We start from the raw sequence: 18,759 nt of genomic DNA on the forward strand, positions 1-18,759 counted from the left end.
AGAAATCTAGACAAGTCCTAGATATTTGCAAACAAAATTACAAATTCACAGGTCAAAGGAGTATCTGAGGAATTTTTTAAAATTGGAAAATAAAAGATTAGGAATGTGCAAATTACCTAAATTTGGGGTATGTGGGAAAAGGAGATATTGTAGATTTAAATATTCATTTAAAAATAGTTATTTTAAATCAGTGGTGTGTATTTCTCAAAAACCTGGAAAAAGATGAGCAAACAAATTACACAGTAAATAGAGATTAAAAATAAATACCAGCACAAGATAAAAAATGAGATAAATAGAAAATAAGCAATAACTAAAGAAAAGTTGGTTTTATGAAAAAAAATATATATAAACCCCCACCAGGAATGGTTAAGAAAAAATTGCACTAATTCTGTAAATCAGGAATGAAAGGAAGGGTATTGTTACAGATCTTAAATATATTCCAAGGAGAGTGTTAGAAACTTTTGACAATTTAAATGAAAATTCCAAGTACCTTGTGAAATAGAGTATTAGAAAAACTATACAAGGTGGCCGGCGCTATGGCACAGTGGATTAAAGCCCTGGCCTGAAGCACCGGCATCCCATACGGGCACCGGTTCTAGTCCCGGCTGCTCACCTTCTGATCTAGCTCTCTGCTATGGCCTGGGAAAACAGTAGAAGATGGCCCAAGTCCTTGGGCCCCTGTACCCACGTGGGAGACCTGGAAGAGGCTCCTGGCTCCTGGCTTTGGACTGGCTCATCTCTGGCCATTACATCTGAGGAGTGAACCATCAGATGAAAGATCTCTCTCTCTCTCTCTTTTTCTCTTTCTCTGCCTTTCCTCTCTCTGTGTAACTCTGACTTTCAAATAAATAAAATAAATCTTTAAAAAAAAAGTCTATACAAGGGAACATTAAAAAATTTATGGAGGGGCAAGAGCTGTGGTGTAGCAGGTTAAGTGACTGCTTGCAGTACGAGCATCCCACATGGGCAACCAGTTCAAATCCCAGATGTCCCATTTCCAATCCAGCTCCCTGCTAATTGCTTGGGAAGGCAACTGAAGATGGCCCATGTGGTTGGGCAGCTGCACCCACTTGAGAGAGCTGGATGAAGCTCCTGGCTCATGGTTTCAGTCTTGCCCAGCTCTGGCCATTGCAGCCATATGTGGAGTGAAACAGCAAATGAAAGATCTCTGTTTCTGTCTGCCTCTGCCTCTGCCTCTGCCTTTCCCTCTCTGTAACTCTACCTTTCAAATGAAAAAAAAAGCTTATGGAAAAATTAAATTAAAAGATCACATATATTGGAGTCTTTACAATACATTTATAGAAGAATTAAATTAGATCCCTTTTTTCATCATGTAGAAAAATTATCTTGAGATAGATCAAAGGCCTAAATATGAGACTAGAAACTATGAAATTTCTAAAGAAAACATGAGAAAAACACTTGAAGACATTGGTGTAAGTGATAACTTTTTTGATAAGACCCCAAAAGCCCAGGCAATAAAAACAAACTGGACAAGTAGGATTATATCAAACCAGAAGCTTCTGCACAGCAAACAGTTAATACAGTGAGTAAAGAAACATCTGACAGAATGGGAGAAAATATTTGCAAGCTCCTTACCTTAACAAAGAATTAATACGCAGAATATATCAGCAGCTCAAAAACCTGAATAACAAAACAACAAATCCCGTTAAGAAATGGGCAAAGGGCCTGAGTAGAGAGTTATTAAAAAAAAAATACAAGGGCCAGTATTGCGGCATAGCCCGTAAAACCATCTCCTGCGATGCCAGCATCCCATGTGGGTGCCATTCAAGTCCCCTCTGCTCCACTTCCGATCTAGCTCCCTGCTAATGGCCTGGGAAAGAAGTGGAAGATGGTCCAAGTGTTTGAAGCCCTGCCACCCATGTGGGATACCCAGATGAAGCTCCTGGTTCCTGGCTTCATCCTGGCCCAGCCCTAGCCATTGCTGCCATTTGGAGACTGATGAATGATCTCTCTATCCTTGCTTTTCTCTCTCTCTCTAACTCTTACTTTCAAGTAAATAAATAAATCCTAAAAAATACAAATGTCCAATAAATATATGAATAAACACTAGCCAGCAAGGAAATGCAGATCAAAACCAAAATGAGATTTCATGTCATCCTCATCAGAGTGGCTGTTATCCTAAAGGCAAAGTAACAAATGTTGGCAAGAATGTAGAGAAAGGAGAGCTCTTAAAATCACCGTTGGTGGGAATATTAGTGTGGCCACTGTGAAAAATAAAACAGAAATTTCTTTAAAAACTAGAAATAGATCCTGTAACACAAACCACCAGTCCCAGTACTGAGTATATACTCAAAAGACATGAATTCATTATACAATGAATACATGCTCCACCATGTTTATTGCAGCATTGTTCACAATAGCCAAGATATGATATCAGTAAAGTGTCCATCATCAGGTGACTGAATAAAGAAAAATCTGATATACACACACATATCCACAATGGAATGATATTCAGCTATAGAAAATTTGTAGCAAAATGGTTGGAACTGGAGGGCATCATGTTAAGGGAAATCAGCCAGAGAAAGACAAATACTGCATGTTCTCTTAGTGGGAAGTAAAATTAAAACAAATAGGAAAAAACTCAGAGAAATGCACATGTGTAACAGTTTTGCTGCAAATACAGTGTATTGTCAAACTCTTAAGTCTTTGCCAGACAAATTGTTAGGAATTACATATTTCAATAGTTTTAACAATTTTGTGACTTTTACAATTTATACAATAGAAGTTGAGCATCTTTTCATCTGATTATTGTTCATAGCCCTTGCTATTCCTGCTGAACTATAGGCTTTTTACTTATTTGTTGGACTCTTCATTTATTAGAGCCATTCATCCTTTGACTGTAATGTAAATCAAAATTTTGTTATCTCACAAAATAAAATAGTTAAAAAATGTTTGCCGTACAAAACTTTTGTAATTCATGTGTAGGATTTTCTTTTTTTGTGATAGACATTCCCCATTCACTTTTTTTTTCCAGATTCTTTCTATTTAGTTGAAAGGCAGGGTGTTGCAGTGAAAGAGGGAGAAAGACATCTCCCGTCTTCTGACTCATTCCCCAAATGGCTGTAATAGGGCTGAGCCAGGTGGAAACCAGAAGTCTAGAACCCCATCCTGGTGTTGCGTATTGGTAACTGTATCCCAAGCACCTAGATTGTCTTCCTCTGCCTTCCCAGGCACATGAGCAGGGAGCTGGATGGGCAGTGGAGCAGCCAGGACTTGGACTAGTGCTTTGATATGGGATCCCAACATCACGACATTGCATCCTCCAGGAACTTTTTGGAATTCTCATGTATTACTCTCTAAGTCCTTATGATATTGTTACTATATGTTAATGACAAAAATTCAGTCACTAGAAATATATAATTATACTAACCTTACAGGCACTTATAAAATAGTCCTAAATAGACAGAAAGCAAACTTTGATAAACTGAAGGAAGAAACGTCCATTGGCTGGAAATGTCAATATGTATCTTGCAGTTATTGATAGGACAAATGAATAGCAAGCTAGTAGCAGTGTTTACAGATGTGTAGCCTGTAATGCATATAATGAAAAACAAAAATGACTGGATATTAAAGACATAGAATTTTAAAGAATCAAATTTTAAAGGTATACAAAAGAACAGTTGAATAAATTAAAGGGATCATTTGTAACAGCAAGAGTAGAAATTGATAAACTAAAAAATGGCTAATAAATGGAATGAATAAAGTAGAACTTTTTTTGCTAAAAGACAAAAACTATCAAGGGTGTAACTAATGTAGCAAAAAGGAGAAGGTGCAAATAAATAATATGAGGAACGAAAACCAAAACAACGTTCTACAAATTGAGCAAAGGTTTAAAAAGATTAAAATATTCATGGATAACTTTGTGGCAACCTATTTGGAAATAGAGCAAATGGGCACATTTCCAGAAAATCATAATGTTCCAAAATTTTGCATATCAATTCAGGAAAAAAAAAAAAGAGAAGGTGTTAGTAATCCTGTAAGAAAGAACTAAAGTGAGCTTCTTCATTCTAAACTGATGCTCAACCTAATAGCTGCATTTGTTGTGTGGTTACTCTTGACAGGCAGTGTTCTAAGCATTTTTATCTTTTGAATCTCATTCACTGTTCACAACAATCCTATGAAGGTAGATGCATGTTTATGTCCATGTTAAAAATGAGCGAAGGGAGACTCAGCAGAAGTAATCAATTCTAAGTCTATATGGTTAACAAATGTTTTTGAGACAGACCTTCCAACTCCCACTTTCTTAGCCTGAGGCTATATAGTAACTTTTCTATAGGTCTGCTATCTTAATTAATTGAAAAACTGTGTATAAAAGCATTGAGGATGGTGCCTGCCACATAACGAAGCCTCAATCGATGTAACTTAATCTGGTAGCTGTTCTAAAACCTAGGGCAAAGAGACCCTTGCAGGTAACACAGGACTGTGCCTATTTTTTATTCTTCTCATAAAAAAAAAATGTTTGAAAAGACATTTTCTGTTGATCAGATGAATGCCAGTGTTTGTAATGCACTCACATAGGATAACTGATTGGCATAGTTTTTAATACGAGAATTGATTTTCAATCTTGTTGGAATTTCCATCAGAAAAGAGTCTCCAGCTCACTCAGTTCCTGGACATTTCCTGCCCATCTATGAGCTGCCAGTTGTTCTGCAGACCCTATTGTGACAGCTGCCTTGGGTTTTAAAATTTGAACTGTGTTCAGGCTGAAAGAGGCCAATGTCCCATGTCCCATTCACCTTTCTGTTTGAAAGTTACACAGCTAAAACACAGCTAACTCCAGAATATCAGTAAGCCCTCCGTTTGCTAACAAGGTTGATGTCTCCTTGATTTGAAATTTGTGGATCTACATTGGAATATTTCTAGTTACATATTGTCAAAGTTTTGACACATTATACATTTATATGGTTTAAAATAGTCTAAAAGTTTAGTAACATCAAAACATTAACATTTTAAGTGTCACACATGAAAGTTGCAATTCTTAAAATGTGTTTTTGAAATATCAATATTTGACTTAATTTTTATGAGTTATAATGCATGTATACCTACTCTAGTTTTAAGCCATTGGATTTTTAGTGAATAGTTTTGTCAACATTTGGCAAAATATCTGAATATGTAAAAGAAGATGAACTTTAGAAGGGCATTAAGAGAGAGTTTATGTGAAGAATTTTCATATATGCAAGCATATAACATTAGAATGCATAAATAATTCCTTCGGTGTCTTTCAAAATTTTAATCATTACAAACACAAATATGTAATTGTTTATATTTATATGGAGATGCTATTTTAGATAGTGTTGATGATGGATTATTTTGTATAACTAACACTTAATTATTCATGTAAATATATTTATAGTAAAAATAAGGTAATGTACATATTATAATATATTGGCAGTATATTTTGATTAATGAAACAAAATGAGGAGGATGGTGGTGCAGTACAGTAGCCAGGCTACTTCTGAAGATGGCCGCCTTCCATATCAAAGCGCCTGCTTAGAGTCAACCTCTTCCAATTCAGCTTCCTGGTGATGTGAACCCTGGGAGGCAGCACATTGTTGTTCAATTACTTGGGTCCCTATCACCCACATGACAGAGACACATTGAGTTCTGGACTCCTGATTTCAGCCTGACCTATCCTGGGGCAGTGTGTGGGTTTGACATTCGAGGAGTGAACTAGTTCATGGAAGATATTCTCTTTCTCTCTTACCCTCCCTCTCTTTATCCCCTGCTCTGCCTTTCAAATAAATAAAGCTTTAAAATGTACAAACAGAAATGAAAATTCTATTTTATTACTTATAATTGCCTCATTTTTCATGAAAACTTTTTATTTGGCAGAGCTTAAGGCATCAAATCAAATTACCTGTAACAAAAAGAACTATAACAGAAATTTAATCTTTTTTTTTTAAATAACAGTTAGAAAAATCTGGAGTCAGTACCTACTACTAAGGACTGGCATTGTGGCATAGTAGGTAAAACAGTTGTCTGCAATGCCAGCATCTTATATGGGTGCCAGTTCAAGTCCCAGCTGATCCACTTCCAATCCAGCTTCCTGTTAATTGTCCCAGGAAAAGCAGCACAAGATGGATCAAGTGTTTGAGCCACTGCTACCCATACGGGACACCCGGATGAAGCTCCTGGCTCCTGGCTTCCACCTGGCTCATCTCTGGCTGTTATGGCCATTTGACCATTTGGAAGATTCTCTCTTGCCCTCGCCCTCGCCCTCGCCCTCTATAACACTTTTAAATAAGTAAATAAATAAAAATCCTTATTGCTGACTTTAAAATGTAGACTCTAACATTTATTCAAGAAACATGACCTGTGTATTTAACATAAATAATCCAAGAAAAATCCACCTAAAAAGGAGTCAGTGTTTAAAATAATTCATATTTAATAATAAAACATGTTATATAACTTTTGAAAAAGTAAAAATAATTATCAGTACTATTTTTAGTATATGTTGAATACTATCAACTATTTTAACTGTGCCATATTTTTCAAAACGATAAAGTTTTTGGGTGGGATATATGTTGTAGAAAAATTTTATAATTGTGCAATATTAAATACTTCACTTTAGACTTACATTGTGTACCATCCTAGTGGGTCATTATTTGCAAAAAAAATTTGATGGATTCATTAATTTTCATTAATCTGTTATTTAAATAATTATCATTCCTTTTCCAAGCTGAAATTTTCCTGGTTCTCAGTATGATTAGTATTCTTTTTTAACTATAACTGTTCTTTTTTAACTATAGGCTAGCTAGTTGAGGTATTAGGTTGTAGAATTTTCACTCATATTTACATCTTCTGTTTTGCTGGCTGTCCTCTGAAACTGAGCCTGGGAGAATAGGACACTATTGCTCTTGTGCTGGATGGAAGTGAAGTCCAAGTTACCCTCAGATTCTCTGCACTTAACAGCTTGGTTGAGAGGGAAAGGAACCACTCCTTAAATGTTCCCCAGACTTTTTCTGAGAGTGGTGGTGTAACTAGATTAAACATACCCTGAAACTAGTAGGAAGAGGGAGAAATGAGGTAGTATTCCAGGATGTCCTAATCAACTCCTTCACTGACACCATTGTGAAGGTGTCAAGAAAGACTTGCTTCCACTGGGTAAGCATCAGAGTTCTGGGTCACTAGTTGGTCTTTGATTCCACCCTGCTGTGTTCATAGCAGTATGGAGGTGGGACCTCTTGTTGCAGCTGACTGTATTTTGGGTTTATTTTCTATGCTACTGTCAGTGTTCCCAATGTGCAATCATCTCCAGCTGCAATTCTGAAATGTATGAGGTGAAGTGGGCACCCAAAGAACTTACCATCACGTAATTCTACAATTCCTGGGCAGTAACAGGTCTGCCCTCTTCTTTTCCTTATTCAGTGTCTTAATATGTGTTATTTCTATGTAATGCCCAGGGATTTCAGCTATAGTTAATGGGAGAAATGGAGGGAGATGATAAATGTATTTATGTCCAGAACCAGAAACTGATCAGATCATTTTTTGTAGTCCCCATTATCATACCAATATCATTTTATTTACCTTATTGATGCACTTAATTCTAGTGTATCTTGATTGCTCTGTGGACCTTTTGATAATTTTAGTCTTTTTTTAACTTTTATTTAATGAATATAAATTTCCAAAGTACAGCTTATGGATTACAATGGCTTCCCCCCATAACTTCCCTCCCACCCACAACCCTCCCCTTTCCTGCTCCCTCTCCCCTTCCATTCACATCAAGAATCATTTTCAATTCTCTTTATATGCAGAAGATCAGTTTAGCATATATTAAGTAAAGATTTCAACAGTTTGCTCCCACATAGAAACACAAAGTGAACAATACTGTTTGAGTACTAGTTATAGCATTAAATCACAATGTACAGCACATTAAGGACAGAGATCCTACATGAGGAGTAAGTGCACAGTGACTCCTGTTTGTTTGCATAACTTCTATCGACTTTATGAAAATCTTTATCTTTACTATCTTTTCCATTTAATCTCAGATTGACATCATATTGCTTTCTGCTGTCAGCAAGTAATCAATGACCCAGACATTAATAGGATGGTTGGCAAGAGAAGAGATAGTAGCAGGAGATGGGGATAGACAGAGATTAAATATATAGATGATACTTGGTGACTATTTTCCTGTTGTAACAACTTTTGCTTCTCTGTGTAAAATTTCTTCTCTTAAATTCAGCGGACTTGGATAGTAACATTTAGATAATAAGAGTTTTCTGTATTGCACTCCACCCATTGCTACAGTTAACTTTTATCTTCTTGCCCTCATACTAGAGAATCTGTTTAAATGCTGACATTTTCAGTGCTATTTGTATACCCTGGTATTACCATGACATGATAATTCTGACTTAGCTACATATGTGCTTCTCCTAGTTAAAGGTTATTTCAAAGTGTGAGAAGTTGGTGAAAACTTAGAAAATAAAGCCATGATTACAATGCACTGACATGTATTTCCTTAGAATTGTGTCCCCAAATAGAATTAATAGGTGAAAAGATGTCTTTCAATAACTATGAGTGTTGGACAGTTTCCCTTCAGAAAAGCTGTAGAGAGGATCTGGGTTACTCACTGAGGTTATGTTATCTACAGAAAGATAGCCTACAACCAGAGACATTTATCAAGAGAGATATTTTTAAAGACCTATATTACCCTATCCTGATGACCTAACAATTGTATGTTCTCCCAACGTTTTAAATTCTACTAAAATTGCATGATGTAAATATCACATTTTTTAAATTCTTTTTATTTGAGAAACAGAAAAAGAGAGGGAGAACATGCTTCCATCTGCTCATTTAGAAACCTATTACCTGGGGTGGCCTGGAGGCTGAAGCCAGGAGCCAGGGATGTAATCCATCTTGTCCATGTGTGTGGGTAGTAGGGACTATACTACTTGAGCTACCTGTTGCCTTCAAGAGTCTGCATTGGCAACAAACTGAATTCAGGAGCCAGAGCTAGGAATTGAAGTTAGGCACTCTCATATGGGATATGGGCATCTTAGCAGCTAGGCTAAATGCCTGCTCTTGAATATCATAGATATTGTGTGATCATTCATCTATAAAAAAATGGCTCTGGCCTTGATCTCATAACATAGGGTCACACTGGGAAGCTTATCAGCAATAGTCATAAAATATGTATTTGAAGGAAATGAATTTGGCATCTCCTCTACATGCAATTTATTTTTTAAAGTTAATTTATTTAGTTTTTCAGGTGAACAAATTTCATGTATGTTATATATACAGATTTAGGAGCATGGTGGTACTTCCCATCCTATACTCCCTCCCATCTAGGCTATCACCTTCCCTCCTCCTTCCATTCTTAGTCTTTCTTTTAATTTTTACAATGATCTATTTTCAGTTTATTTTATATTCATAAGGTTAAACCTATACTAAATAAATAATTCAACAAATAAAAAGCAGAAAATAATACTTTTCCTCAACAGTAGAGAGAAGGGCTATAAAACAACAAATCTCAAAATGTCAGTTTTGCACATACACATTACTTTTACTACAGATCGGGGAAAACATGCTATTTGTCTTTTGGGGACCGGCTTATTTCACTAAGATCATGGTTTCCAGTTGTGTCCATGTTGTTGCAAAACACAGGATTTCATTCTTTTTTTTTTTTAACGGCTAAGTGGTGTTCCATATTTTATATAAACCATAATTTCTTTATCCAGTCATCAGTTCATGGACATCTGGATTAATTCCATATCTTAGCTATTGGTAACTGAGCTGCAATAAACATGGGGGTACAGATCACTCTTTGATATGTTGATTTTTTTTTTTTGGTCTGGGTAAATTCCCTGGAGTGGGATGGCTGGGTTATTTGTTAGGTTTATATCCAGGTTTCTGAGGTATCTCCATACTGTCTTCCACAGTCGCTGTAACTAGTTTACATTCCCACCAACTTTGCTACATCCCCTTTAATAAGCACTATCAGAGAGGTTGGAGGCAGATGGAGGGTAAGCAGATGTTCCGTGAATACTGAAATATTGTGCTTCCTCTTTATCTTTCTACAAGATAGTAAAGAAGGAATCAAGTATTGACTGCTTTCCACTAGAAATCTTAGCTTGGAGAATCACACAATGACTGGTTTCTCTCTTCCATTCAAAGCTGCCATGGAGCTTAATAAAGACATAATTGTACAAGATGAATTAGAACAAAATCAGTCTTCCATCAATGAGCAAAGTAAGTGCAAAACAATAAATTGACATAGTATTAACAATTCCCCCATAGTATTTTACATGCTGAGCAGAAGTGTATAGCATGGGACTTTGTGCTGTAAGATGAAGGATATGAAAAATGATTGTCTAAAATTCATTCATACGGAAGAATGTTTGAATTAACTGGGTATGGGAAGAGCAAATGGAAGGTAGCATATAGCTTTTCAATGCAGTCAACTCCCAGTCACTCCAAGTATTCACCCCTTTCTAACCAGATACCTACCTGATGGGCACACTGGGCAAGCATGAAGGGCTGGACTTTTCGTGGTTTCCTGTCCTGTCCCTATGTAGTATTTATTCCCATATAGATTGTACTTTGTTTATGTGATTATTTGATTAAGATTGCTTTCCTGATTAGACTGTAAATATCATGGGCTGTATTTTTTATAATGCTTACTGTTAAGTTCCCGGTGCCTAGAACCACACCAAAAATAATAAATATGTATTGTAAGATTTACTAGATGGTAAGTCACTCTTGCCTTCTGCTGTGTGTATGACTCACTGCTTCACGTGGTTTGCCAACAAACCTGGGAAGGTCATGGTCCAGAATCTCTCCCAGGTCCTCAGGATGAAGTTTTTAATCTTTGCAATAGTTGCCAACAATAAAACACAGAACTAGGAATTTGGGGGATGGGTTAGCATGTTGTAGGATGGTCCTGAGGACAATGAAAATGTGTTTAGAAGGTAATTTTTTAAGAAACAGGTTTGTGTTTAGAGCAGAAACTTTTTATTATATAAGTAAATATGAATTAATTCATTGTCTTCATCCTAGTGAATTCAGTCCAATATTTCCAATTTTCTATAGAATGCTTTTCTTTTGAGGCTTGGGAGCTATGAGCTTGCTTTTCTTTCTAATGTGTCTGATGTCTTTAAAAATTTATGCACATTTTACCTGCTACAAATTTGTCTTAACAAAAATATTATTTTAGTTTCTTATCATCAAGTAAATACCATAACTGAAGAAGGAATACCTTGTTTATTTTGTGGCTTCCCATGACCCGAGCTTATTGCCTATTTGCACCACTACCCAGGTAGCAGAACCCATATGTGTAAAATTGAGGTTCCCACAACTGTTTCTTTTTGCTTGAGAGGGTCTTTGAAAATCATTCTAGGTAATGAGATGTGGAAAAACCATTGAGAAAGTTGCCTTAGTACACACTCACTTCATTTTTGATGGGATTATACAGTTAAAAATCCTCACATAGAATCAAAACATGACTGTGTTTGTGTGTATTGTTTTCATTTATTGTGAAAAAATGAAGAAATCTATTTCACAACTTTTTAAAAAAGTAATGTGAACTCTGAGGACAAATTGTAGGAATATTAATATTGAGCATCTTTTCCCAATTTCTTCAGAATGAGAAAAATAACAATAAGGAGAAAGGTCTTGTGATGGTAGATATATCTAAACTCAATACCTTTATTTTTATAGACTATTGATACTGAAATATATACTTTAGTGTATGATTATGAGACTGTACCTAATTATCAGTGATGAAAACTGGAACAGAATACCTTGGGTAGGAGTTTCAGACAACCTGATTTTCTGAGTCCAAGGAATATGGCAACACTTGGCACAGTACTGCAGGGAGTGAGGCTGCCTTTTTCCTGCACACCCAGCAGGTAATCACACCATGCTGACAGGAAGTTGTGCTTGGGTTAGCTCTCCAGTGAATGAGTTGCACGTTACAGAAACAATCACATATAGAATTTGGCTTGATTTCATCTATGCAGACAAATAAGGCTGTGGAAGTTCAGTGTACAGTGAGAAAAGAGAAGTAAAAATAGAAGAAAATCTATGTGGTTATTACAAATTAAGGCCACACTAGTTTAACAGGAACAGTTGTTGGGTGCTCTTTAAAATAAAAACTGCAAATGATATCACATATGAAAACTGTCATCAAATATAAAATTATAAGTTTGGGAACATGAATGAATGCTAAGAAATGACACTAAAGTAATAAATATAGAAAGAATGAGCAAATTTTTGACTTTGGTGTTATTATAAGATTTTCTCTACTGATAACATAGAAATGCCTTTCTTCATTGTTTTTTTTTTTTTTCATTTTTATAAATTGGTTGAAGGCTAAAGAAGTCAGCTTTATTCATCAATAAATAGAGTGGACCTCACGATTCCATCTCATTTGCGTTACAACCTTAAAATGTCTTTTAAGAAGCTGAATATTAATGCACACAAGTAAATACAGCATTCATTGTGTAACAGTGTTTCCAGGTTGCTTTTGATAAAAGCTGTTTGACACAGTAGAAATTATACAAGCCTGGGGTCTGCAGATAGAAAAGTGAGTCCTGTGTTGGCCACCTGCCCGGGTGTGAATGTGAACCCAGTTTTTAACCTTTCTTTGTACACTAACTTTTGGGCTGTTAGATTTAAATGTCATCACACCTGTAAAGTACCTGGCTCAAGGTCCAGTACATGGTAAGACAGTATTCAGCAATGCCTATTCTCCTTTCCTGCCATCAAGCCATGGTTCCATTCCTGTATGCCACACATTTGCACACATTCACTTGGCACAGGTGAAGCATACCAGCAGCTTTAAATTCTGATAGCAAAGAGAAGTTATTTAACATCATTTAAAAGCAGAAGAAATAGTTCATCCTCCTTTGGTTGCTGGTTTCAGATACACATTATCTGTATTTGTTTAAATTACATTTGGACATACACTTTCACACATGACACAGAGTGATGTTGAGAAGGATTTAAGGGATAAATACCTGAATATTATATTTGAGTAAACTAGGGCTCCTGGAGTTACTAGATTTTCCACAGTGGGATTCATTGGAAAGCAAAGACTGGCTCCCAGATCTTTTAGCCACCATTCATATATTAGAGGGTTGAGATTTCATGACAGGAAGAGGGATGGCAGATTCAGGTTTTGCTGTGAACTCTATGTGTGACCTTGGATAAGCATTTACATTCTTTGGTCCTTAGTTCCTTCATCTATAAGTTGACTACAGTAGTATTATCATCTTAATAATGTCATAGAATTTTTCTGAATGTTTAACAAAAATTGAAACATAAAAGATTCCCAAATAAGTGCTTGATATACCAGGTATATTCAAAAAGTTAGTAGAAATGTCTATGATGAAAAACTACTTAGGTTTCAAGAATTTTTCCATCTATAACTCATCTTCTAGTTTTCCCCAAGAACTTGTCCAAGTATTCTTGGTTATCACTTACTAAGATAAACTTACCTATTAGGATAAACTTACTATTTTTTCAGCTACATGTTTTGCTTCCTAGATAGCAGTGTTAAAATGCCCAGCATCTGAAATAAAACCTGAGCATTGTATTTTAGGATCGATGTTTACTTTCCTTTGTGTTTTCTTCAAAATTTACCGCAAGATCCAAAGCATGTTTCTGTCCAAAACTCATTTCTGTATACCAGGGCAAAGTTGATAGATTTGTTGGATAGAAGAAGTATCTGTCTGTTCTCCTGTTAAGAATTCCCTTTAACTTTGTAAAGCATTTCATAAATTTTAATCAGGGTGTGCCTCTCCCCCCAGGAACTAACTTCACCCTTGCGGAACTGGGCATCTGCGAGCCCTCCCCACATCGCAGCGGCTACTGTTCCGACATGGGAATCCTGCACCAGGGCTACTCGCTGAGCGCAGGTTCTGATGCTGACTCGGACACGGAGGGCGGGATGTCTCCAGAGCACGCCATCCGACTGTGGGGGAGAGGGATAAAATCCAGGCGCAGTTCCGGCCTCTCCAGTCGTGAAAACTCAGCCCTTACTCTGACAGATTCTGACAACGAAAATAAGTCAGACGAAGAGAACGGTAGGTGTACTTCTTCTATACCTTTTACTGTTCTGCGCATTTCACCACGTAAAGCCTGGCATGTTTTTGTTTTCTAATAAGGAGGTGTAATGAAACCATTCATTTTCTTTTAAATCGACCTTGTCTACCAGTTGGCGCTGGGAGAAAATAAACCAGCAAGCCTCAAGCACACAAGAAATGAGAAGAGAATTTTCAAATCACATTTTGATGATAACACAGTATTCAGGTGTAGTCAGTTGGTCTTATTAGCAAGTAAATTACATTGCAAAAGAGGCACCTTGATAAACTATGACCTATACCTAGAAAATGTCCTCTCTGCACAAGTTTCTAGGTCTTTGTATTGATTTCCCCTTCCCAGTAAATGGCAACCTGGGTTATTTTTTTTTTTTTTTTTTTTCACGAAGATCTCTTAAGAACCCTACCTTATCTTAGACTTTCATTTCCAGGCGGCAGTGCCTCATATCCGTATTGAAGATCAAACTTGGAACAGATGCTCTGGAGTTTAATAATGACAAATAGGAAGAGACTTGTCTTAAAAAATAGTATTTTCTTCTGTTTCCTTTCCCCAGTCCCTATGTAGGTTAATGGCTTCCCACATCTTCCATCGCAAATCACTAGTGCATATCCATCAGCTTTGTTGGTGGGTTTTAATGAAACTTTGAAAATCAAATGCTTCCGATCATTAGGCAGTAAATATAGGGAAGCCCAAGCAAGTCATTAAAGAGATAAGGTGCTTATTTGTGGATTTCTTAGCGACTCAGAACAGTGTTCAGTGGAAAACATTTTTTTTAAAGATAAATTGCATTAGGTACAGCTAATTTCTGAGAAAAACATCAAATGCTGTGTGGTTTGTTATGAATAGACTGTGTGGCTGCTAAAAGAATTATCATTAAAATGTTTACAAATAGATCAGTTAAGAATGTTTATTTAAGCTACTATAAACTTCCACTAGAGCAGCTTTAAGTATTTTCTTTCATTTAAAAGAAGAAAAAGAAATTTGCAGGCGGACAGCTTGTTGTGAATGCAAAAGCATAGCTAAATATCCTTTAATCTGGAGAGTGTTGAAAATACATCATTTCCTGGGTAAGTTGCATATATTCAAAATGATAATACTTTGTTGCATTTAAATTTACGTTTAATTCTGAAATAATTTATTCTACAATGGTAACAAGGGGATGAGTTTTTTTCTGCCTCTGTTCATGTAGCTAATCAAGGTGTGCTCTTCAGGAAGAATCTGCACTTGACTCCTTTTGAATTTTAACAAAATTCTGACACTTGGCACATTCAACACTCTAAGGTGCTTATTTGATAGGAAATTACTTTTAGAGGTTTCTATAAAAGCATACATTGAATCCATTTGCTGATGTCCTTTTTCAGCTTCACAGTGTGTCACATGCTATTTAAATGGAGACATTTGATTGCCTAATAAATAAAATCACTTATGATCGAAGAACTTACAGCACACGTTTACTAAGGTGCTTTAGCAAATGTCCCTTGGTTGGCAGTCTCACATCATCTGTGCAGGGAACCATCTGTCTCTACAGGATCATTTATACATACTTATAGAATCAGTACTCTCTCCCTTCTTATAGAAATGCACGGATTTAGATGTAGATACATAGATATGTAACAACCTATACATAGATGTGTGCGTGTGTGTGTCCATGTATAGAAAAATTCAAACGGGAAGTTTCTAGTGCAGCCAAGGGAATAAAAAAATACTTGAATTTACCTGGACATGTTACAGGTGGAAACATTTTATAACGAATCATTTTATATATGGTTGATCAATAGTAGTCTCTTTTGCCACTATTATTTGAAACATTTGAACATTTTTCACTTTAAGGGAATCTATACAAATTCCTTTACAGTGATAAGAAATAAGCTTTTAGATATAGTGTGTTGATTTCTTTGTAATGCTAGTTATAATGCAGTCATAACTACATAAATAAACATGCGCATAGAAACACTAAAGCAAATATGTTTACAAGTGCATCCGGCAAAAGTGTGGAGAGGATACTGAAGCCAGATGTGATCAATGGTTATTTTAAAACACATAGGTAGAATGTCTTTCTTTTTCTCTTGTAAAAAGTCATTCAATATTTCTCATATTCAAAAGATTTACCCAATGCATGTACTATTTCTCAAAAATAAGAGGTTTTACACATTACTTTGTAAACTCTTTTGCTTAAAGTAGGTGCAAGCAACTTTGCAAACTAAGGTGTTAACTTCAGTCAACTTCCTGCTCTTTCTCTCTGACAAATTCTGTTTAGCTCACAAGGAAATCAATGCTTTTTCACATCACTGATTTTATGAAGTTTGGGAATGTATTATCATATAGATTGACAGTTGCCTCACTGGTTCCACACCACAGCATGGACACTTACAAAGCCATCATTAATTTCTCACACTTGCACCCAGCAATGGCTTCCTCTATCATAAACACTGTGTTCTTCAGAAGCAAATCAATAACCTTTTAGGTATGCCTCTCTTGAAGAGGAAGTAACAAGTATCTATACTTTCAGCAAGAAGCTCCCCAATTCAATTTTAGATTTCAAGGATACATGGTCACAAGATGAATCCTTTCTATGAGATTCTATATGTTTTAATTTCATTTTTATGATGGGACTTGGGTTCCATAGATTTTCTTCACAGTGTTTATTTCAAAGCTCCCTTAAAAAGAATCCAGTTGTAATTTTGATAAGGATAGTTAGCAAGAGAGGACAGATCTCAGAAACCAAGTTCCATTTCTGAGGGTGAAGCATATACGACCTTCAAAATCAGCTCGTACAACCCTTGACTTTACCAGTTGTTCTTCCTAGAACAGTGTTGAAAGGGTTTTCCATGTGCTACTCTTAAAAAATTGTTCCACTGGGTAACTTGACAGACCCATCACTGAACACACCCGTAGACTTGAACCTGTCTTTTTTTTTTTTTTTTTTTTTTTTTTTGGAATGTAGATGCATCAGAATCACAGCTACCCGCAGTATGGGTATATTACATTCACAGTATAGATTCTAAATTAATATCACGCTGACTTGGGCTGATTTGCTTTAAATAGATAAAGCTTTCAAGTTCATGGTACCTTATCTGTTTCTTTAACTCTTATTTGAGGTTAATGATGGCTTGGCTAGAAATGGCAATGAAAATTGAGACAGCGAGACCAAGTGTTTGCTGCTGTGAAATTTGACTGTCTATAGAAAGGGCTTTCCCAGTGATTTTAAATTAGAATGATACCTTTTTTTTTTTTTTTTTCAGTAAGAAATGTCTGACTTAAAATATGTCCTCTCCAAAGTCCTTTGTATCACCCGAGTTAGGGAGAAAATGGGGCAGTCACTGATACACAGAAATAACTAATTGCCTCCTTAAAGACGCAGAATAGCACACACTGTAAAAATCTGGTCTATGTATTCTTGACTCCCTTAGGCAATTTCTTCACCTTGGGGACTCAAAAATATCCTTGAGGTTTTTTTTTTCCCTGCATAATTCTAGTTTCAGTTATTTCATTGGAAATCCAGAAAGAAAGAAAAAAAGAAAAAGACAGTAATAAGCTTTGGCCATGAGGATAGGAAACTTGAAATTACAGAAAACTGGATCTGGCACTGGTTAAAGCTTTAAGGAAATTATTTTTCTGCTCCTCTCTGGTTCCACCCAAAGTAAATAAGAGCAGTGTTCATTTTCCTCTGTTGTCAATTGGGAAATTTATAATTCTCATAATGTGCTTTGAGGTTGAAAATATAAATGTTGGGTTAATTCCATTGCATTTCACAAAATGCAGTTACGAAACGAGCTGGCTCTAGGCACATAATGGATTTGTGTAAAGTGTTATTTGTGATGTAGCACAGGTTCTATTAGATTGTGAGGCCTCTTGGCAGAAGTCTGCCGGTATCTGTGTCCTCAGCAGGCGTAGGCATACCCAGGGACTTGCTGCTTGTTAAATGGGACAGGAGGAATGAACCTGAAGGGGATGTAGGATTTTCCTTAGTACCAGAGATGGTGTCTGCAGGTTGTTACATCCTATTCATGTGTCCCATGAGGTGAGTTTCTTAAGTTTTCCTCTTTGCTCTTCTAAAAGCTACTCCTCAATAAAGTTAACATGAGAGTGTCCCTTCATTCAACACACGTGAGACTTGCTAGTGGGCTTCTCTATCTCACATGATTACTCTTAGGTACTCATAAGTATATTTATTGTTTTGTGGTCCACTCTACTTCTCTTTCCGCTATCCTACAAGTACAAACTGAGAGGACGCCTGGATCTGACATTGGAAGAGTCTTAGCTGCACACATAGCCGAGGTCTTATGGTTTTGTTCTTAAGTAAGGTGAAAAGTCAGAAATAAGTACAGTTCGACTGTACTTTTGATGTTGATGAGGGATACTTTGCTTTCCAGCCACCTTTTCTGGAAAAAATTCTATGGGACCAAAATAATATATTATCTCAGCCCATTCAAAACAAAGCAGAAAGAAAACAGAACAAGCTTACAAGCTATTTTGATGAGAATCACTCCAAATTGTGTTTTTAAGCTTTATATTTTTATACTTGCAAAGTTCAAAGAGTAACATTTGTAAAGAAGAGTTATCATGGAGTTAAAAAAACCAAGAACATGAGCATGAAATGTCATATCTTCTTAGTTGTCTCTCCCTAAACAAAAGGATGGTCTCATTTTAATAACTCTGGTTCAATTCTCCAAAAATTCAGGTGTTAGAGGCTATGCA

General features: G+C 36.2%; 1 protein-coding gene across 10 annotated transcripts in view; it reads left to right on the top strand.

Moving 5' to 3' along the window:
- Positions 1-18,759, top strand: part of TENM2 (teneurin transmembrane protein 2) — a 1,297,938-nt gene that overhangs the window by 398,641 nt on the left and 880,538 nt on the right. For 7 of the 10 annotated variants that reach the window (XM_051844423.3, XM_051844432.3, XM_051844424.3 and 4 more), the window contains 2 exons: positions 10,135-10,209; positions 13,770-14,045. In XM_051844423.3, coding sequence (XP_051700383.1) covers positions 10,135-10,209; positions 13,770-14,045 — 351 coding nt within the window. The remainder of the gene's footprint in view (positions 1-10,134; positions 10,210-13,769; positions 14,046-18,759) is intronic. The other 3 variants (XM_051844433.3, XM_051844430.3, XM_017341237.4) reach the window with 1 other exon arrangement.

This window comes from Oryctolagus cuniculus, chromosome 6, assembly GCF_051225735.1.
Source record: "Oryctolagus cuniculus isolate XC-2025 breed Fujian yellow rabbit chromosome 6, ASM5122573v1, whole genome shotgun sequence".
Lineage (NCBI taxonomy): Eukaryota > Metazoa > Chordata > Mammalia > Lagomorpha > Leporidae > Oryctolagus > Oryctolagus cuniculus.